General features: G+C 42.7%; 1 protein-coding gene across 6 annotated transcripts in view; it reads right to left on the bottom strand.

Annotated features, from left to right (window-relative positions):
• Positions 1–22,822, bottom strand: part of ST8SIA5 (ST8 alpha-N-acetyl-neuraminide alpha-2,8-sialyltransferase 5) — a 76,211-nt gene that overhangs the window by 38,048 nt on the left and 15,341 nt on the right. For 3 of the 6 annotated variants that reach the window (XM_074931431.1, XM_074931436.1, XM_074931435.1), the window contains exon 1: positions 11,644–12,605. In XM_074931431.1, the coding sequence (XP_074787532.1) occupies positions 11,644–11,774 (131 nt within the window). In that variant the 5' untranslated portion in view covers positions 11,775–12,605. Of the gene's footprint in view, positions 1–11,643; positions 12,606–20,366; positions 20,598–22,822 lie in introns of those variants that run through there. The other 3 variants (XM_074931432.1, XM_074931433.1, XM_074931434.1) reach the window with 2 other exon arrangements.

Here is a 22,822-nt window from a genome sequence, read left to right as displayed (position 1 = left end):
GGATCCCGGGGACTCCCCCCCTGCCCTGGGCAGCCCATTCCAACACCTAATTTCATCAATCAGAATAGCAGTAGAAAAGCATATGCAGGATAGTAACACAGAAAAGGAAGAGAAAAAGAAGCAGAACAAAAGAGTGTAAGCAATGATTAAACACAGGGAAGGAAAGCAGAGGAAATGACTTGGACATAGATGTCTCCTATGTAAATGAGATAGTTCCTGTCAAAGAGTTTAGGAAAAAAAAAAAAAAAAGAAGGAAAGAAAAGCTAATTTTGAGGCTGGGATCATTACCAATGATTACCAATGGTGGAACTTTGCCATTTGCTCAATTTGCCCTAATGTTATTTCCTTCTAAAATTAGTACATTTCTCCAACACAATTAGCTCATCAATGCTAACTGATAACAAGAGAAGACTTTCTAAAAGATGATAAACCAGAAACACTCATAGTGCAGAGATGCTATGTTTTGCCCATTCACTGTCAGCAAATCAAGGTTTATGGACATCATTAATCACAGGACTTATCCCTAACAAGTAAAGAGTATGAGCAATATTGTGCCCTGCATTAGAGAAACTCCATGACGTTGGGTGTGTTAGCAATAAAGACCTTGAGTTTCAGGTAAATGTCAAAGCAATATTTTGATCCTAATTGGTAACTGTAAATGTTGAACCAGTGTGTGGTCAAATAAACACTGGCGTAATGTAAGAAGGGTGTGTGTGTGTGTGTGAAAAAACAGAAAATTAAAAAAGCAACTAATTCTGAAGGGCTTGTCAAGATCAGCTGTCAAGAAGCAGCAGTAAGCAAAGCAAAAAGCCTGTTGCTGCAATCCAAACAACTCTTGCACAAGCGGGAGGTTTTAATAACAGAGGATGTCTAACAATTATGAGCTTGTTGAACTATAAGACAAGAATGAACAAGTGGATAGACTGCAGCAAGAAGCTTTGTATCCATGCTGCCCTCACACTGAGATCCCACCTCAGGGGTGTCTCATTCCTTTCTAAAGCATGAAGGCAAGGTGAAAATTCAGCTCAGACAAGCAGTCAAGGCTTTTAAAAGGGACCTATTCTACAGCTAATAAATGGAGAAGACCCAAAAGACTTCAAGCACATCAGTCCTGCCTGAGCTTTAACCCAAAAGCAGGCCATGATCATGTATGCAGCAGAATTTATTCAGGAGAGACCCACACGCTTTCAAGGCATAAATGCAGTTTGGTGCAAGTCGCTGACTAACACAGTCATCAGCACCTGTGAGCAACAGGGATGGAGTGGCAACAGGAGCATCACGCAGGTGGTGTGAGGAGAGGGCACGGAAGACCCCCTGCCACTCCAGTGACAACCCATTCCTCCAAAACCACCAGCTCATCTCATTTAATCCCAGCCAGCAGGCTATTTCCACTCATCCTTCAAGGTGACAGCTACCATTACCCCCATCCTGCATCTACCAGAGGCAAACTAAACCCAAGAGCAAGCAAAACCAAACAGAAACCAATGTCATTTTATATTAAAGTTAAGCCAAAATCTGACTCAGCTTGCTGGCCTACCACAGATGGTCAGGCAAGGGGAAGCAGAAGAGTCTACAGACTCCTTCTTTGAAGGGGTGAAAGGAAGATAGAAATGTCCCTGAGAGCAAGGCAAATTACTTCATTTTCTGTCTGAGCTCCCTCTCTTATTTGTCCATTTTTCCTACTCTTTCTTTCTAGCAGTTCTCATATTCCTTCTCTATATGCCTTCTCCCTAGCGAAGAGGCCATTAGGAGGTGACAGCAAGCCCAGATTGACTCTGGCTCCTGTTTAAGTTATAAGCTAATAGTATATGCATTAATTCCATATACCTCACTAATAATTTTATAATCATATTTCTACAGGCCTGGCCATGGTGCTGCACTACACTGTTACATACTATCCAAACACAGAAACCATATACAGTCCCTGCCCTGACAGACAATCCAGGCCTTGTACAGCCTTCCTAAAGTCAGTGGAAAATCACTTACTTTCACTGTGACTCAGTTTCCCCGTTTCGTAAATCTTGTGCCTTTGAGAGGAGGAACTGAAGACTTAGTGTTAAATGATCGTGTTACTCCCTTTGAAAATGTAAAGTGATGCCCCTAGCCTACTAACTGGGATGTCACAGAGATATTGGAAAGTCAGATGGTTAATCTTGTTGAAGATCCAGTTCGTTCTTTCTGCAAAATAAGGAAACTATGACTCACTGTGTCCACAGGGTGTCTGGAAAATAAAACGAAAACAGTGGTATGCATGAATGACCTGCAGATGAGAGTGATTGAAAACACTCTGTAAAATGGATCAGAGAATAAGAGGAGGCCGGGTAAGAAAAGGGAGTATCAGGAGTCTCCAGTGTGACAGACTGCTGCACAAGTGAAGACAAGCATAGCAGCCAACAGAGATAACAATAAGAGAAGTTCTGGCGAAAAACAAGGATTTGGGTTTTTTTCACACAGGCCAGAAATAGCAAGTTTATTTAGACTGTACTTGAAAAGACATCAGAGGGGCTCAAAAGGAGTAAAGCATCCACTAGGTCACAATGAGACGCTGAGATCAACCCCAGCCCAGAAGTGTCAAAGCAGACTAGCCTCTGTGCCCAGAAACTCTCCTTTCCTGACAAAAGGGCCAGGCTCAGTCCCTGAAGACAATGAAGGTAGTTGACAAAAGAAAGGCAAATGATTACTTGAATAGTTTAATATCATTTCAACCCATTTTGAAATTAATATTCAAGGCACAGCAATCTAGAAAAACACAGCAGAGATGAAAGAAAGAAACATAAATCTGCCTGTAGCAGTCCAGGTCCAATTCACCTGTGCTATAATTCCAGAAAAATGCCATGTGTGTGTTGGCCTCTTTCAGAGAGGATTCCATGGGCATAACCCTACCAGGCACAGCACAAAGAAATAAAACATTTCTGGGGCCAACACATGTACTTGAGGGGGATGATCCCCTTCTTATGTGAGTCTATAATAAAACTCACATTTACATTCAGTGGAAGCAGAGTTGAATTTGATCAGTCCAGTTCAGAAAAATACTTATTTCTCCAGTAAAATCAGCAAAATGCAAGTTTTAGTCTGGATACATACACATACATGCTTCTGCTCACTGCATTAACAGACTAATCTTTTTCTCAGTGACCTACAGCTTTGTGAGTTGACTGACAGTGTGTAATTGCTGAGCTGATTGCCTGCTGTCTTATTGGGAGAAGACCAGTAGAAAAAGTTTTGAAAATGTATGAAAATATGTGGGAGAGCAGGTATGGTACATTCACAGCAAAAGGAAGAAATGAAATAATATGGGTCCCATGAAAAGCAAAATATGGAGGGAGGAGGTGGGAAATGGGCACGTCTGGTTACACCACACACTTGGCCATGCAGTTTTACACCAGGGACAAGCTTGGCTCTACATGTTAGAGGGAAATGGTAGTAATAAAGTGGTGGAGGAGTATATTTTGACTAGCACAAAAAGCAAAATTAGAAACACAGGTGGGAAGCTTCTGGATTATAACCACTATTACACAGAAAAAGATTTTGTTTCATGTAAGCACATTTCACATTTGGGTTAAACCTTGCATCAGCTATTCACATGTAATATCTGAAAAACCTGATCTAAAGTCACTTCCCAAGAAAGGTAAAATAGACTCAACACCACCATTCAACTAGTCTGCTTAAACAGGATGAAGGACATCAAGGACATTGAAGGATACCTTTCAAAACAATACAATCCTTCCTTTTCTCATCTGTGGCTAGAAGATAAATATTCAAGGAGTAATAGATGATCTGTATCAATTCTATTTGTAATAATTATTCATAATTAAAATATTATTATTTGTAACAATTAGGAGCAACACAAATCCATAACAGAATGAACTGACAGCAAAGCAGGTTATTTTCTTTTTGTGGAAAAAGACCAATCGAGCATGGAGATTCACAGGAAATACCAAATATTTCAAGATAACAGCATATTCTGACATTTGACACAGTGGCTCACTGTAAAGGTTCTTGATGCAGCACGGGTACCACAAGCAATCTCACCATGGCATTAGAGATCTGACTGAGATAACTGCTTTGCATCTTATGCTTCCAAAACTAATATATTTAGCAGCAGGTCAAGTGTCCCTGTACTGCACTATATTCTTCAGTGCAACCATAACCACAGAGCCCCATTTGTACCGAGGACTCATGTTGAACAGGATGAACAAAATGCTATTTAGAGCCACAAGAGTAGGCAATGTTCCCCCTCTCGATGCACAGAAGTGGACGGCACATCTCCTCCTACCATTTGTGCAAGACCTCCAAACTGCTGACTGCCCAAGATTTTCAGCTAGAACTGTGAAAAGCCTATCTTTGGCTGTATTTGTTCTAATGGAAAGTCCTATGAAGCTACCAGTGACAGAGATTGCTTTTAAGGTTTTCATCATGAGAACTAAAGCATAACACCAAATAAAGAGGACATAGAAGGACAGTGGCTATCTGCAGGGCTGATGAAAAAGCAAAATGGATGCAAGCAACAGAGGGCAAGAATGCCTCAAAGAAATGAAAGGTTAAGTCCATAATTTGCCTGAGGGAGGCATGGACTGCTGAGCAATGAATACACTCGAAGTAAAAAATGAGAAATGAAATGAAAAAGCAATCAAGGGTAAGAATGAGGCACAGCAAAAGTAAGAAAACACAAAGCTTTGCACAGAGATTACGTCCAAATCAAATCCAGTAAAAGTAAGAATGATCAGAAAACTCCAATCAGGTCAAAAATAAAAGACAAAATTACCAGGAGGTCTGTAACGCTGGCCACGGAGGTCAGCAGTCAAGGATGTGATCCTCACAGCTGGGGCTGTGGGGGGCACATGTGTAGCACAACACAAACCACGAAGACTGGGTTCTGGGTTTGGTTTTTACAAATGTAGGTAAGACTAAACTTCGTACCTGCCCATACACAGAGAGGGCAAGCAGCTAATTTTACCAAAATGACATAAACCAAATTGATGGCAGGCTGTAACAGAGAGGGTTTTGAAGGAAATGCCATGGGATTTAAACCACTGCGGATGAAAGGGCTTTGATTCTCACGTGTTGAATGCTGGGCATTGGCAAAACTCAGCCATTACTCTGTCATACAGTGGGTCTGCGTAAAGTGCAAAAAGTGGAGTTATCCTAGATATTCAGCCAAATATTCAAAAAGAGCTGTTTGAATGGACAGAATCCGGCCTAGATCTCCACACAACAAAGTCAGACTGAAGCAAGCTGCTACTGGTTATTATGGGAATTAGAATTAGGATTTGTCTCTGTGTTAATCAGTGAGCATAATGGCCACCTTTTGGCTGGTAAACGGGACAACTATAATGCACTACTGCGGGGCGAGAAGCTTCTGCAGAGCTCCTACAGCCCAACATGATTCAAACCCTAGGCAAACCAACACTCCTGGGCAGGGTGGTCTTGCGGGAACTGGTTTAGGGACTGTCAGGTGGCCACAGCCATAGTGAAAGGCGTAATACCTGTAGTGACTCACATCCTCCATGGTTTGAGCTCAGGAAGGACCACAGTGTTAGCACACCAGGGAACAACACACTCGGGATATTGCAATTTGCACATGTAAAATACTGAATAACTGACTTTCATTACCTTAATTTACTGTCATCTGGGGAATGGAGGAGGACTGGCAATTCACAGATCAGATCAGCTCGTGGTTTTGCCATCTAAACTGCAGAGGTGCAACTCAACAATGGCTAGAAATCAAGCAAGTCTAGAGGGAGCAGGGATTCAAACCCTGCCTGTTTTTTGCATCAGAGCTATAGAGATCACTGCCAGGGAGCACGAAAGGAAACAACGTACCCTCATGCTCTTGTACTAAAACTTCAGCCACTTGATGTTTTTCTTTAAAGGCAAATTAAAGTTACAGATCAGAAAAAATCTCCAAGTAGCAGAAGGTAAGATTTTGGCTTCAGGACACTTTTCACAATAAAAGCCTCTGTTGAAGACTGTGATAGAGCTGCAAATGTTTGTAAATTCTTGCAGTGCTTTAATTCATATGCCATGTACTTGTGAACTGTCTCCTTTTATCTGATGTGGTGAGACAGGACCATCACATAAAGCAACCAACAGCAGCAATGAGAAAGGGAATGGGATGACCAGCAGGGGATGACTTCGCAGGCAGCTGAGTTAACAGCTCCCTGGTTGTTTTGCCCCCTCTATTCCACTGACATCTCTGCCCTGAGCTCTTCCCCAGCACAGGCTCCAGTGTTCCTCTGACCTCTCAGGGAGCTGATTCAGCTCCTCGTCTTTGCAAGGTCAGTTAGACATGATGGGGATGCCAGCATCCCAGTCCCCATCCCCTTGAAATGCTCTGGGGAATACCCTGTAGCAAGAACAGCATGGCTGGAGTCTCAGCTTCTCCTGCTATGCTAGACTAGATCCAATCACTTTAAGGTAAAGGCCATATCCCACACATACACGTACTGGTATATATAGCTTCAAGATTTTTCTGTCTCCTGAAGTTTCCAGTTTTCCTCTCTGAAGAAAACCAAGACCCACTTTGCAGCCCCGTCAGGGATGCAGAGAGGTGACTCATGGGTCGCATGTCATTTTGCCAGGATAATACTTCACTCTGGTTAGAGGTAGAGGGGGCACAGAGCTGTGTGTTAGCGGGATGATTCACTAGGTGACCTTCAGTTTATGTCTCCTGGGAAAAATATTTAAATGGAAAGAGACTTTAAACACGGGAATAGATGGTCTTACATTACGGTTAACATCTTCACAAGGTGTTATGAACAGGCCAGAGGAGCACGTGCCAGGTATGGGGCAGAAGTTCTCAACTGACATGAGATGGCTGCAGTTCCTCAAGAGCTCAGTTTAGGACAAAATACAACTCAGGCCACATGCAGCCTCTGTGTCCACATTACAACGACTGCTGTTGCTGGTATAAGTAAGATCTGATCTTGTTTTATAGCACGGTACAGACTAAATGATCTCTCAAGCTGTAGTCCAGGTTTATTTTCTGTGAGTTCATTCCTTATTTGCCCATGCTGTGCAACAAGTTCTCATAAGCTACGTTTCTTATGCAGGTAAGGAAAGGGGAAAAGATGCCTGGGTACTGATCTTCAACTGTTGAATAAAAGCTGCTTCAGAAATACAAAAATGGTGGTATAACCTCAAGTTATGAGAGTCTGATATTAATTACAGGGTACACACACACAGGAGTGATGTTTTTTTCTCATTTGAAAGACATAAAGCTTTCAAATAATGCACACTGCCTGCAGGAGAAGGTTTGCTGTTTCTTGCTGTGTGATTCTTTGAGTTATTATATGTGCCCCCTCCAACAGAACCCCGGGGTAATCTTTTTTAAAGTCTTCAATAGCTTTGAAAATGTGTTCTCCTCACTTGGCTTCGGAAAAAAAAAAAAAAAAAAGTTTTAAAGGCGCAGATTTCTTTCTTCAGCTGACTGTCATCCTGTGCAGAAGTCAGGCTGTTAAAAAAACAGTATTTCATTTTCTGCCAATAGAATATTGGTATATAGCGAAGTCTTGCTCTGATATTTTTCCCTTGTCAAAGCAGGCAGGGACTGTCCTATCGACCCATACCATGCTACAGGTTGGGAGATGAAGGCAGGGACATTTTTAACATTTTTTACTGTAGTGGCAGTTTCCTGATGTAATCCAGGATTATTCCCTGCTGGCCAAACAAGAGCTCACAAAAAAAGGCCAGCCCTCAGCTGAGCATCTGATTCTAAAGAAAATTCAGCTGAAAGGCGAGCATTGGAAAGATGAGTCAATACAAAAGCAAGCGGCAGCTCTGGATTTAAGCAGAAGTCCACAGTGTTTAACCTACTTTAGCAGATCAATGCAGCGTATTCTTAATCATCACATTAATCCTAAAATAAAAATAATTACCCCAGAGATCCGTATTAAAGTCCCTTAATTATATCTCATTTCATCACCCTTTTTACTCAGGATCAGGAGCTACAGAGACCAGAGCTTCCCGATGTCATTCTCCAGCTTGCAGTTCAACTCTCTCCTTAGGACTTGAGCTGCTACTACGGGGATGAGGCACTGCCTTGATGAGAGCACCCACATCCATCCCACTTGGAGAAAAACTGAAAAAGGCAAAAAAAAAGGTGGGCAAGATTCTGCTTTCCAATGACACGGTACAAAACAGCAGGGGAAGGATCGGAGAACATTATATGGTGGGTGAAAAACACATGAATGCCTAGGAATTCAACCTCTACATTCTCCCTTGCTTCCAGCAATGCCAAGAGCTCATTAATATCTCATTAAGGGGAAAGAAAGGACTTTACCAGAGGCTTTGCCCCTTATCAGATTTCACTGAGCAGAGATTCTTTCCTGGAACAACATCTCCTGTCTCCAGTCCTGCTGTCCCCACAGCCAGCCTTTGGGAGAATGGCAAACAGAACCACAAGCCTCCATGGCACCCTCCATGGAGAGCTTCAGGTGTTTTTTTATGGCAATAAACCCAGCCACTCCCTGCCTGTAAGGGTAAGTGGCACAGCACAGCTTACAGCCATACAGCTCACTTTTCCATCTTTCTGCCAGAAAAGAGTACTTTTTCCACACTGTTATTGGGACAGGTCCCGAGTTTTTAGTCAGATTGCCCCTGCCTTGCTGGCCTTTACCCATTTCCACCATCTTCTCCAAGAGAAACGAGCTAACCCGGTGTTATATTTAGTCTTAAAAGCACTGTATGTTTACTGGAATAGCACTTCCAGGGCAATTTTCAGGTTTCTCAAAACCCACTAGGGAATTTCTTCTCACAGCCTTGGGAAGAGGCCCAGAGGCCTGTTATTGTTGCAGATGTTGGGATGCAAGCAAAGTCTATCATAAAACAATCAGCATGTTGAATCCTAGTGAGTAAATGGCTTTAGGTTTAGGCAGCATCCCCAGGCTCCAGGTTGGCAAGCAGCACCAAAGGTATAAATATCCCGCTTCCCTTCTGCAAGGATGTTCTCCGAAACGACCAGATCCACTGTGGTCTCTGGAGGTGCAAGCTATAACATGTCCAAAGAACCTCACAGCCAGCATCAGCTTCTAACAGGGGACTTAACACAGGAGGTTTGTGAAAGAAAAGACTCATTAAAGGTTACAGCTATCCCTGCACGGAGAGGATTGGCAATCAAACTGTCCAGGAATGGTCACCACAATATGCTGCAGGGCATGAGAGTGACAGAGGGGAAGAAAAAGTGAAAAACTACCTTCATGATAATATTATGTAGGCTGCTATGTAAATCGTCTTTCTATCATTAATAACTGACAGCCTGAGACTGCCACATGCTGCATTTTTATTTCCATGAAAGATGGGAACTACCACTTCCCAGCAGAAAGAAGCCAAAGGGCTTCTTCCCTGCACTGAGCTGGGGACAACCCTCTTTGAGAATCTTTCATATGATTTAAAAAAAAAAAAAAAAAAAAAAAAGGAAAAGAAACAAATCATTACAAGCTGGAATTAAAAAAAAAAAAAAAAACAAAACCCAGTGTTTTCCTCTCAAAGTGACAAAATGTACGTACATCTCCCTGCTTGAGCCCCTTTGATGTCAGAGTGCTCAGAACCAGATTTTCTCCTAGCAAGCCAGGGAATTGGACATCACCCTTTTTTTTACTCCCTTCAGCCCACTGATGACAGGAGAGGCTCACAGGGCATGAGGCAGGACAGAGACTGGCCATAGAGATCACTCACTGAAAGAGTTTTAAGCTGCATCTTCTCAACATTTTATCTATAATTTGCCATTTTTCATTTCAGTTTATACTTGGGATTTATTTTTCATTGCTCTAATCCTGCTGTAGTCATATCAATTTAGAAAAGCAAGTACTGGTAGGGCTGCAAGGCCTCCAGGACAAATGGGAAAAACTGAGAAAATAACACAAGATGAGACCTCAACTGGTGATAAAGTCATCCTCTCAACACCAAGACAGCTCAGTACTACCCTTCTCTATCTAACAGGTTATTGAGGGGCTGGAGCAAGTGCAGAGGAGGGCAACGAGGCTGGGGAAGGGCCTGGAGAATCAATCCTGTGAGGAGCCAGGGAAGGAGCTGGGAGTGTTCAGTGTGAGGAGGAGGAGGCTGAGGGGAGCCCTCATCCCTCTCTGCAGCTCCTGACAGGACATTGCAGAGAGGCTGGGGCTGGGCTCTGCTCCCAGGGGATCAGGGACAGGACAAGAGGGAACGGCTGGAAACTGCCCCAGGGGAGGGTCAGGCTGGGCAGGAGGAGAAAATGTTTCCCAGCAAGAGTGGTCCGAGAGTGGCACAGGCTGCCCAGGGAGGGGGGAGTCCCCATCCCTGGGGGGGTTTCAGGGCCGTTGGGATGAGCTGTGGGGGATGTGGGGTAGGGGAGAACTTTGTAGAGTCGGGCTGAGGGTTGGACTTGATGATCCCGAGGGGCTTTTCCAACCTGAAGGATTCCATGATTCTAGGTTCCTGAAGCTCCCAAAGATAAAGATTTTATACCTTCTTGGGTATTGTTATTCTTTAAAAGTTTCCCCTCATGGTTAAACCCAAATTTTTCCTTCGGCAACTTAAGCCCATGACCTTCTGTCATGTCATGAGCCTTCACAGAGACGCGTTTATTACTGTCCTCTTGGCAGAAATAGTTTGGGTATTTCAAGACAGTTACAGTATCTCCCCTCAATTTTCTCCAAGACAAACAAATACATGTTTTCTACACCTCTGCTTATTCTTGCCCCTTCCAACTGAGTCACATCTTGCTGGAAGTGAGTTGCCCAAAAGCAGACCGAGTCCCCCAGCCAAGGCCTCGCTGCTAACCAAGGCACACAAATTGTTCTGTGGACAAACTACAACACTCCTGTCTATACATATTAATGTCATGCTTGCTGTTCCCCCCCCCCCCCAGCGAGAAACATTTGCTGATATGTCAGCATTTTGCTTGCTGTTGGCACAAGGCAAAAAACTACATGAGTTACAAACCAGGCAAGAATCAAACCATTTATCTCTTCCGGCAAAACGTAACTAAATTCCAGTAAAAAATTCCACAGCAGCTGCCTACACTCTTGAAACCCACTGATCTCAAAGCATGTAAGGGAAAGATTCCCGTTTATAAAAGCATACAAGCTGTAACATCTCAAACTAGATTTAAGTAAAATAAACTCTGCATGGGTCAAGGTTAAACACTTGAAGATCCCCACTGGTGTTTGCTGTAAAAAGAGCAGTATCGTTTTCAGATCAAAGCGTGATGTGCTCTACAACAAAGTGGTCTCAGCAGTAATCCATAAGAATATAGCAGTGAAAAAATAAAGTGCTCTCTGCCACTTTGATTTTAGGAATTGCATCTGCATCTTTGTTTCTAAAGACATTAAAGTTCAGGCAATGAGCATGCTAGACAGGGGTCTGATCAAGTGGTACAAGTCAGTCTAGTTAAAGTTAAGTAAGACCTAGATTTTTACAACAGCTGAGGATTAAAACACAGTCTAGAGAAACACACAAATTACTATGTTCTGCCTGACATTCTCCTTTATTAATAATCTAGCAGACATTACAGATGCTGGATGCACCTTCCCAGATTGACAAGATATTAACACCGTCAGCACAACACCGAGAAGTAGTTTGAACCCTAATAACGGTATGGCTGCGCCTCTGTCTCCATTCAGCCTGATCAGACAACTTTTCCTATTCCCTCAAATCCCCCCTTACCTTTTGAGATAGTTTCTTCCATAGAGGATCTGCTGCAGCAAGGTGACCACGGCAAAGGCGCAGATGAATATGAAGAACAAAGTTCTGTTTCCCAGCAAATCCCTGCTTGACGAAGGGTCAGTGTAGCCCATCCTTCTTAAAAGCCACTGAAGCTCCACTGGTAAAATTCAGTTCATTGTCGCCTTCATGCTCTTTTTGCTGGGAAGCGGAGGGGAACGCTTGCTGGCTTTTCTCTGAGCAATCCAAAGACAAGGTATCCCATTGTCTGGCCCTGCTGTCCCTTCCTTGCCCCTTTTGGATGTTAGCTCCAGGACTGTGCGCAGTGGCTGGCTTCCATGGTAAAGTTTCCAGGAGAATCAGACGTGGGTAACATCTAAAATCATCTCTCAGAGCTCTTTCAGTGCAGGCAGCCTGTGCTGTGCAAGAGGCATTCTGTTTCCTCTAAGCCTCTCTTGAAAACCCGCTGCTAGCAATTATCTACTTCAATCCCATTTTCATATTCCAGATGGGGGAAGCTGCAAATAAACCAGAAAACTGCAGCCAATGGCAAACACAGGGCTCCGGCAACCCATGTTGGAAACACATAGTCGTCAGCTCTTCTTTGCTTCTGCTCAGTGATTCCAATGAAATGTGCTTGCAAGGAGACGTGACTGGGGTGTGCTATTATTCAACAAGCATGTAACGATCATGAGGATTTCATTCAGTCCCCTGCAAAAAACAACAGCAGCAATCTGGTCAGGCTAGCAGGAAAGCTGCATTTTGTGTAACAGCATGCTGTCCGTACCGTCCCTTCGGTACTGTAGCATTTTCATGCAGAATGCAGTGCCTTTAGTCATACACCACTCACTATTTGGGCTCCTATATTTCCCCTGGTTATTCCTCCAGAGTAAGCATAAGCAAGGTCACTGTGCATCTCTTCAAGGACAGAGCTCTCAGTTCCTGCATGCTGATTTATTGGAGGCTCTGAGTAGCCTCACAGCCGCAGAGAGGGAGACTGCCTCTCAGTGCAGGCTCTAAGAACCATTCATTTAAAGAGACAAATATTCTGATTGTTCCTCCACCAGAAACAGTTCTCTTTTGAAAAGGCAAAGCAACGAGACCTTGTCCACAGACATCGTAACTCCTCTAAAAGCCTCCCCATTGTCAGGAGAGACCCAGTTCAGCTCACTGAATTTCAATTCAGAGAAATCAGTGGGAGTTTTGCTGCTGATTTCACTAGGAGCAAAATCTGCCCCCAACCCTTAGCTTCTTAAAACAAGTTCCAATGAAAGCCTTATCCATGAATAAAACATCCTGGGGCTAGGAGGTTGTTTTGCCCCAATAACAGATGGGAAAAAGATTTTGACAACAAAATGTGGGGAAAAAACCCTTTATCTAAGAGAATGGGAAGATTTTTGTGTGAATAAATTTTCCAACACTTATACCAGCATATGCAAAATGTTCTAGTGTGCCAGCAGCCCAGCTGTGCAAAGCAGCAAAAGGGGACTGTTTCTGGACTTTGTCTCAGCTGCAACTGGTGCTGCATGGGAAGAAGTGCCAAAGGTAACTTTTTGAAACCCTTTCAACCCAGTTCCTGATGCAAGGGCTAGTCCTCAGCATGACCTATGGCAATTTTGGGAAGACAATCAAGGGCTAAAGCAGGCTTTGCCTTACCTAATTTTAAGCAACAAAAGTATCAAAAGTGTCTAAGGTAGGAACCTGGTCACCCCAAACTCCTACAGGCAAGAACGTCCAGAGGAGACCAACCCCTCAGACAACCCTGACTTTGCAGAGAAGGAGCAGGTGCAGGTCCAGCCTCTGACGTGTCCTTCTTCTGTCCCTTTCAAAGCTCCCACACATACATTTGTGAGCTCTGCTAAATGCTTCCGTTATCACCTGTGCCTATAAAATAGTGGTGATCCTGGGTCAGATCAAAGATTATCCATCACAGTGCCTTGTCCCTGCCTGTGGCCAGTGATGGCTACACAGGGAAAAGTAGAAGAAGCAGGCAAGGACATACTGATGCTTCCTTAGAAACACCCTCCCACCATTTTGTGGTTGGAGGTCTTCCTGAACCAGGGGAAGAAAAACAGTATTTTGATTTGAAAAATAACTCAGTTGGGCACACTCATTTGTACTGTACTGGGAATAAATACAATACCAGGGGACTGTAAATTAAACAGCAAAAGCACTTTGATTCCCTTTTCTCAAAGTCATCAGCTCTAGGGGCTGAATAAGTTTCTTTTAACAATCTGTTCATGTAAGCCCATATAATACCAGAACGTTTCCATATAGGAACCATGCTGTTGAGACAGATCTAACCACATACCCTTCTCAGTAACAAGAAAAGCAGTATGGCCATCAGAATCCCAGGGTGGAATCCCACAAGACACTACACAGGTAAATTTGTATGGAAGAGATGAGAGGTGAGGCCAGTAAGGGCAGATGTGAAGCAAAAGGTACTTAATGCTTTGATTTGTTGGATTTGTCTTGGTTGATCCAGGAGTTATTTTACAATAACAACAACGCATCAGAGAGTAGAATTTGGCTTCTTACAACCTTCCATGGGGTGATGCCAGGTTTGCAAATACTAGTTATCACTTAGGTTTTGGTGAAAACACTTTCAGCTTTTCTTCCTCTATTCCTCTCCATTCAAAGTGATTTTTTCTTGATATCTGTGTTATAGTGCGCCAAACTCATAAGCCAAGCAGCTGCTCTTTGTCCCGGACGGATGGTCAGCCTGAGCTGCACTGAACAGCCTGAAAGCACCAAGTTCTCTCAGCCAGTCTCTGATTTTCTGTGTCCTCTCATCCTTCTCTATTATATCAGAGCTGGCCAGAGGATACAGCACCTGAGAGGTCTATGTGCAGAGACCTGCACACCTAAAGCAAAAAGCAAAGCACAAAGATACATATTGTAAGTGGAGAGGGTTTCCTGTGCCAGATCTTACGCAGATGCCATTCTTGATGTCACATGTAAAAGAAATCTGTTTGCTGCCTTCAGCCCAGTACTACAATAACACTGCAGAACTGGAAGCAGAGCAGCTCTGTGTAAGCATAAAGAAATAGGATGTCTATTGACAAATTTTCAAAGGATGCTCAAGGTTGCCTGCAATATTTGTTGTGACAGAAAACAGTCATATAGTGCATGCAAAAGGGCTGAATGAACAATTCCAGCACTCATTCCCAGGGGCCCTCTGAGAGTTTGACTTGTCAACTAGAGGCCTCCTTGAAAGCATCAGGCCTCTGCAGAGAACAAATTAAAATGTTTTGTATATTATTTTACACCCTGAACTTAAGCAAGCAATGGAAAACAAAAGACCCCTCCTTCAGAGCTTGAGAAAAGCTTGGGGAAAAGGACTTTATAGTAACTTGTGTTGCAAACACAGATTTGCTGGGCATGACTGGGCCTCAGGTGCTGTGTACAGCACTGACTGCTAGTCATGTAAGCACTGACCCTGCAACTGGCAATGTGGCTACAACGGCACTGGGAACATACAGGGAGTCCAGGCCACATCACACTGTACTCCAGTCAGCATCATGCCAGAGCACAGGAACCCAGTAAATAAGGTCTCTTCCATCACCAGTTAATATCTACTTAACTAGTATAAGCTACTCAAAATACATCTTATGAGATGGTGAGGGAGAGACAGATAAGCTGCATGGTACTTACAGGCTCAGAAAGGGTATTCTTATACCAGTTCTTGGAGCATAGATTTCAGAGGCTAAAGCAAATATGGCAAAATGGAACTGCTCATAGCCTATCATAATATGAAGCTGCCAGACACAGTCTGTCTTACACATTGCTGGCCTTTATTTGTTGTATGCGAGCTGCTTGCTAAATAACATCAGAGCTAATCTATCACAAGAAACTCCTCCAGCCTGAGCAGTGAGACTCTGAGCCCTCTAACACAAACATGAATATGTTCCAGACAGGGATACCCTCCAGTGGGAGTTCATCATTTGCTCTTAAGTCCAAACAAAGGAGAACCAAATTTTTTAAAAAAAAGTTAACATTGAATCTCAAAGGCAAAGAAACCTTGGCTAACCACCAAGATCATGTTTCTGAATCTCCACACAAAGAAAGCTGAATTAGCAAAAGGACAAAACCTGATAGAAGTCAGACTCTTCTGCAGGGAGCAAGCACATCACTCTCTGCTGAAAGGACAATATGCATCCCTTAATTCTGAGCTGTGGTTTATTTTTTAATGCAAATGAAACAGAAAAATTCATGTCTGATGGGCAGGTCTAATTGGGAATTTCCTTAAGTACCTTTCACTGAACCTGTCATTTGAATCAGTGTTTGACTGATTATGCACTCTAATTTCAACTGAAAGCTAAGGCACTTAGTGTCTCGGGTAGCAGAATCTGTCTGTTGGTTGTTTAGATCATGGTACAGATAACTGAACGTGTTAAACTCACAGTACTGTACAGGTTCAGAATAAAGCAAAACACGCTTTGCGCAATTGCCCTTCAGGATTTTTTTCTCTCCCTGCCTGCTCAGCCACTCTCCACTCCTCTTCAAGACTGTTAGGCAGGCTGAAGAACTTCACACACAGCACAGCAGAATACTATGGGCTGTAAAAGGTTTTAGCAGAACACTTTTTACATCTAATTTTTTCCCCTAAATTAAATCAAGTCTATTTACAGTTTCTACTCTGCTCATGTCAACTGCTAGATTCCTGATTTTGCAAAGCACTGGTACATAGGTATATGCCTGGAAGGTTCTGCTGAATATGAAACTCATAAACATATGCTTATCAATATTAATTCTTTTGCAGATATAAAACATGAATTCATTAGCATAATCTGGTGCTTAACACAATGTCTAGTCCTCCACTACTGCCAAAAATCCATACTGAAGTAAGCTGAATTCAGCTAAGATGTAAACATTTATTTCCTTCTGGGTTGGGTTAAGTCACAAGGAGATGACAACAGCTAATTTGGCACCAGGCCTCCTACCTGTGGACCCACCTGAATTAGAGGAAGTGTCCCGAAGATAACATATGGTCTGTACATGGGATATACATTACATCATCTATTGAATCATGACCAGTTATTATGGGTCACATAGTCACTGGGGCAGAAATGACCCAGTGCACAAAATATCCCTTTTTTTACACAGATGACACCATCTCTGTTAGAAAAAGAATGAGGTCTTCCTCTCACCAGTAGGAAGCTCTGATGCAGAGGCTGCCATGGCTATAGTGCTGTACATTTACTATTAACACTTCCTCAGAGCAGGGCTTGCTAAAATATATAGCGAAGTGCAAAACTAAGCTGGGCTCAGCACTAGGGACAGCCTTGCTTTCCCAGGGGCATTTCCAGATACCTAGAAAATAAAGGAAGTTTAGTGGGATTGTTATGATCCTGTACAGGCTCACAACAACCCTGTAAGTAATTGAGAATGATGACAGCTCCGTTTCTCTGAAGGAAAAAAGAAACAGGATCAAATTGCTTTTACAGGAATTATCTGTTAAAAGCATTAGTTTGATTTCGGAGCGCTGCATGGGAGCCCTGGATTTAGCACCAAATCAACAGGACTGAGATGTTGGCAGAACCATGGAGCGGTCAAAGGGTTTCCATGGCTGACACTTGCTCTCATAATAGGGACGTGATCCTGCCTCTAATCCCAAGCAAGTTGTAACTCCCACCTAGTTCATGAAAACCACACTTAAAACCTTATAGTGAAAACCTGGGAAGTGCTGGAGTCAGTGGCACTCACTTTACAAGTTTAATGGCAGTTGAAAGTTGAAAGACACTTCTTTTTGCTGAAAATATTCTAGAATTAACACCGCAATAAACAAATATTTCCCATGGTCAGAATAAGAATCACACATTATCTAATGCTGAAAAACGTAATTAATAATTATTTTACTATTTTAACAATATATTTTTACATCAAAAATAAAATTGTTCATACGAGTTATTAAAAAAAACCTATAATGTGGTATATAAAGTTAGATTTAATTCACAGAGACAATCTGATCTTGGAATACGTTTTGCTGTGTCAGCGAGTAGTACTAATCAGAATGGGGTTAAATATAAAAAAGAAAATATTCATTAAGTACTTCCATGTAAATTTTACACTATTGTTATAATCAAGATGTAGAAGAGACCTACTACAGAAAATTATTTAGAAAAAGTTACCTTGCCTTTTTACCACAGTTCTGCATTGATTTTGCATTCAGAGGAATGAAGTATATTCCTCTTGAATTAATCATCAGCTTCAATTCACACAAACTTTCAGGCAGCCCAGACATTCAGCTTTCAAAACATTCTTCATTATGTCCTCCTGCAGCATTGATTACATTACTAACTACACCCTGTAGGCAACAAGTGTTTTCTTGGGTAGTCTACTGTTCACCCGAATTACTCTTCTAGGCAAAGCCAGTATGTTTTCAGACATATCCCGATTTTTTGAATAGTCCATGCTTTGTCCATGACAAAAATTATAAATTACTTAAAAAATCCAGCCGGCTTCTATGGTCTTCAAAAATCCCCTCTCTTCCTGAAATATATTTTATTTTGCTCTTCTGGCACTGTGGAAGTGCTCACTAGAATCCTGGACAACCATCCCTAAAGAAACAAGTCCCTATCCCTACACTAGGCACATCTTTATGGCCTCTTGTGAGAGCATGGATTCAGCTTTTAAGCTCTGCACAGTGTCTGGTCTGACCTGCATGTGGTTACAGAGATGGCTATTAATAAAACTGGTGACCCTTTCAAATTCCTTCCTTTGGATCTGTGATCTGCCGTGAATTCCTGGGTCATGCTTATCTGTATTGGGGTAGGAAATAGAGACCACTCCTGGAACAGGACAGTGTTAGACACTGTGGCTGCGCATTAGCAGAGCCAGTTCTTGCCACGAGAATTTATAATTTCAGCAGGCAAGAAGGAAAAGTGAGAGAGGAATTTGCTAGCCCGCTTGACAGAGAGCTGGAACTGCAATTTAGAAGTGATGTTTGACAGCATGCAACCTGATCGGCTCGTAAATATGTACCAGGATGCAAACCCAAGGCAACAAGGATCCATTCTGCTGACCAGCAAGTCTGGGAGTCACGAGGGGACAGCTGGCCACCCAAACTGAGAAACAAATCCATAGACAGGGCCTGGATCACCCCTAACCTCTACCAGCAGTTTAAGCTTTGCTGGCTCTGTGAACATAAACGTCACTGCACTGTCACGGGCAGTGCTGACATGGGCAGGGAGACTGAGGGCCGCAGCCAAAAGAGTAATTAAGCATCTTCCTCCTCTTGAAACTTTGGGAGTTAAATTAAAATCCTTGTTTGGCTCTTAGCTGCAGTGAATTGTCCAGAGCTATAATACTCAACTGAAGCTTGGGGCTAGCTTTGGAGTTGTTCTGACCTGAACACAGCACAGCCTGTGGGGAGATCGCAGCTACCCTTGTCCCATGAGCCCCACTGTACTGGCATGAGTCTAAAAACACACCCCAGGCTGAATGTTGTGATCCATGCTTTCCCTGCTTGCACACCCAAGCATGTCAGGAGTATGGCTGAAATACCTTTAAAAATATCACTAGTTAATCTCTAATGAAAGTCTGACCAGACTTCCATCCTCCACAACATACTGCCAAGAAGAAACCCCATAACTGACCCCATTTACAATACTCCATTTATTTCCAGTGCTTACTTCTCTCTAGCACTGGACTGCCAGTACAGACTCTTTTCCATCAGCCTGGAAGTTTTGCACATTTATCAGCAGTCTTTGGTGGTGGTCCTGGCCTTTTGCTACAGAGCCTGCAAGAGGTTTTTTTATTTAACTAGCCAAGTACAGCCACTCGGTTGTGTTTTTGTTTTAAAAACCTAAAATGGAGAACACAGAGTGGTAGTTTATCCACAGCCTATTATTAATCACCAACACAGGGAGCTGCAACAGCATCTGGCCTACGGGATCCAGTGTTCTACAAGAAGACATTAAGGAAATGCCTTTGACAGGGAGAGACATCCCCAGGAGAGCTCTCCCCTGAGGAGAGGGAAGCACAGCACGGCATTTAGCCAGAATAGGGCTTTTTTGCAGAACACTCCCATCATCACCACCTTTATGTAAACTTCACTTTCAATCAGCTTTTTATTTTCTTCCAGGTGTATCCAGCAGCTCCTTTGGAGCTAAGAAGTTTGTGCGTGGGGTTTTTTTATGCAGTGTGGGTAGAAAGGTATGTGGGAACCGTAATTCAGTCGCTTTAAATCACATGAAGCTGAAGCTTGAAAGGAAAAATAATAATAAATGGTTCAGACTGTCAGGCTCAGCGCAATTCTCAATCAATTAAAGCTTATTTTAGTATCAGAGCAGTTTAGTTTAAAAAAGTTCTCCTGGCACTTTGATGCTTTCATGTTACTGTGTAGTTAAAAAGGTCTTGCTGGGAAGAAATTACACTTGATAAAACATTTTCTGTACTGCATTTTTAGTTTCTGTCAAATCACAATAAATAGGATCCACATGAGGAACCAGCAGCAATGAAAAAGCTAGTGGCAGTGATTGAGTAAGGCTTTGGACCTGGGTAAAGAAGATAAATCTGGGGCTCAAGTAAAAAACATGGTTATTTGGGCTGAGACTCTCCACACATATTCTTCAATGCATTTAACTTTCAAATGTGATTCAATAAGTTGGGGCATTAAACAGCAAAAAGCCACCAAGGAAGATACTCTACATCATCTAGCTGCTTTTTTCATAATGACCTTAAATATTGTATCTGCATTTTGGATCTTCATTTTGTGACATTACCTTGGTTCCCATTTCACAGATGCGGATCACACAGCCAGATCAGTATTCCTCTTCTGCAACTCATGCAGCACTTAAGAAAATGAACCATGGTGCCAAATTGACACTGGAAGTTTCAAAGGTCCAAAAGTTGGCTAACGGATGAGGAAAGCTCTCCTCTGATGCTCTGATGTGGTAACAAAAATCATTACTATAATAGTACTGTTTGTGGGTCCTTGCAGTCTATGAGAGTAGCTGTCAAAAAAAAAAAAAAAAAAAAAAAGAACAACGCTGTGAGTTCACCTCCACTGGAATCACAAACAAAATATTTGTTTGATAAGAGGGGCAGTACTCAAGCTAAATGCCCCTCTTTTTTTTTCTTTTTTTTTTTTTACTGTGGCAAAGACAGATTATAGAGGTTGTATGTATACTGCTGCACACTGTCATTATAAACTGATTAAACTTTTGCTCTAAGGTTTAACAGACAAGGAAATCAAAAGAAAGACTGAATGAAGATTCTCCCTTACCCCTTTTTATTTTATTTATTATTTTTTATTTATTTTCTCTTATTTTTATTTTTAGAAAGCTACAGCTTTCTAGCCTCCCACTTTCTCTTTCTTTTCCTCCTTCAGGCCTGGAGTCACCCCTCACAACACACCACCCTGGGTAGAGTTTTTCTATTCACTTTTCTGAAGTGGGAAAATGCACGTTATCAAATACAAAGCAACAGGGAACTTAAGGCCTTTCAACACAGCAAGGAACCATGGCATGGTCATCAATTTCACCCTGACAGCTCAGGTTCAGGTGCTAACCCCTCACCTTGGACACCACTACTTGGTGTGGAAATCCAAGGATTGGTGTGGACACCACTACTTGGTGTAAATCCAAGGAAGCTGTAGTTCAGATCTACTCATATAGCATTCATCTGCTCTCTGCAAAGGAAGGACATGCCTTTTTCCTCAGCATTGCTCCATCCAGTTGACAAAGCAGAGGAACTGGCTGGCACTGCAAAAATCAGTGATTCCACAATAAACAGTGTGCTGTAGCACATGATCTCAGTTTAGATGGTCACCACCTTCACAGGAATACATACCTTGCTCTGGGCCACACACCTGGTAAATCCCTGCAAGCTCTGACTGGCCCTACACTGAGCAGAGCACGACTCTGAATGTTACATACATACTTGAATTCACCAGCTGCTGCCTGGAACTAGACAACACCCTTCTCTAAAATAGCCAGGAAAGCCGTTGACTCTGCTTTACATGCCTGTTGCCCTTCCTTGCCATACCCACTCTCCCATCAAGGCACGCCTGTGCTCCCTAACTTACATGTTCTTGTTCACAGTATTATCTTCCCAGCAGCTAGTGAAAAGTTACAGAGCTACAAAAAAGTTACAGTTCAACAATATCCATCCAAGCTGACTTCAAACGTCAGCTCCAAGTGTTTCATACCCCATTGGTTTTAATAGATTATTAATATTAAAAGTAAGAGATTCAATTAAAAAATCATTAACTATTCCCTAGTTTGCTATTTTTGTGGAACTATCCAATCCCTTTTTAACATAAAACCTTAAACTTCCTCCCAGTAGGCCCAAAGCCGAGTTCATCCTTATCCTCATCCCAAGGGGGGTACAACAGCCCTAACTATCGTTTGCTAATTAGGAAGAGGATTGGGCTCAGCTCCATGTATCCCCAGGCTTCCTTCATGACTTTGGGCAGAGCTACCCCGCAGTGCTCAGATCTCCAAGCTGGCTTGGGAAAGCAAAACGTCATTTCTGTGAAAGCATGGCTGCTTCCAGCACTTGAACTGTGATTTCTGCATGGTGCAGTCGAGTCATCTACCACTTAGTCACCTCACCTTACACTCCATACGCCATGCAGACGAGTATCTTTGCCCTCCCCAGCTTCTCCTCCCTCATTTCTGAACTAGCAATCATGGCATTTCTTGGCCTTGCAGGTGTACTGCAGGACTAACAAGGACAACTGCAGGAAGCTTTCCACTTACCACGTAAGGCCAAAAAACTCTTCTGCCTTTTAATGTATGACTTTGTCACTCTGAGGACTGCAAGAGCAGGATCCACCTGACTAGGCACAGGATTCATTTCCCTAAGTACTGTCATCCTGAACTACTTGACATGCCCCAGGATCATCTGGTTAAGACAGACAAGTATCACATAGAGATCATGGGTACCAGGAAATCGAGGTATTAATAACACTAAACATAGATGTACCTGACTCCCACCATAAATCTATGTGCCTACAGCCTACCAAAACCCTCCATGCACTTAGCTGAGATTTAGTCAATATACTCCATGGAGACTAGCAGTTCTTTTCATCCTAAAGTACATTTCTAAGCTATGTCAAATGAATCACATCCTAAAACTGTCTTTGTATTTTCCTGACTATAATGGGATACTTAAGATGTGACCACTTCAGCTGCAGGTATCAGCATGGTGGATGCCTAAATTCTGGTGAGAGGGC

This window comes from Athene noctua, chromosome Z, assembly GCF_965140245.1.
Source record: "Athene noctua chromosome Z, bAthNoc1.hap1.1, whole genome shotgun sequence".
Lineage (NCBI taxonomy): Eukaryota > Metazoa > Chordata > Aves > Strigiformes > Strigidae > Athene > Athene noctua.
Note: the sequence above shows the minus strand (reverse complement) of the source record. Positions and strands in the feature narration are given on the sequence as shown.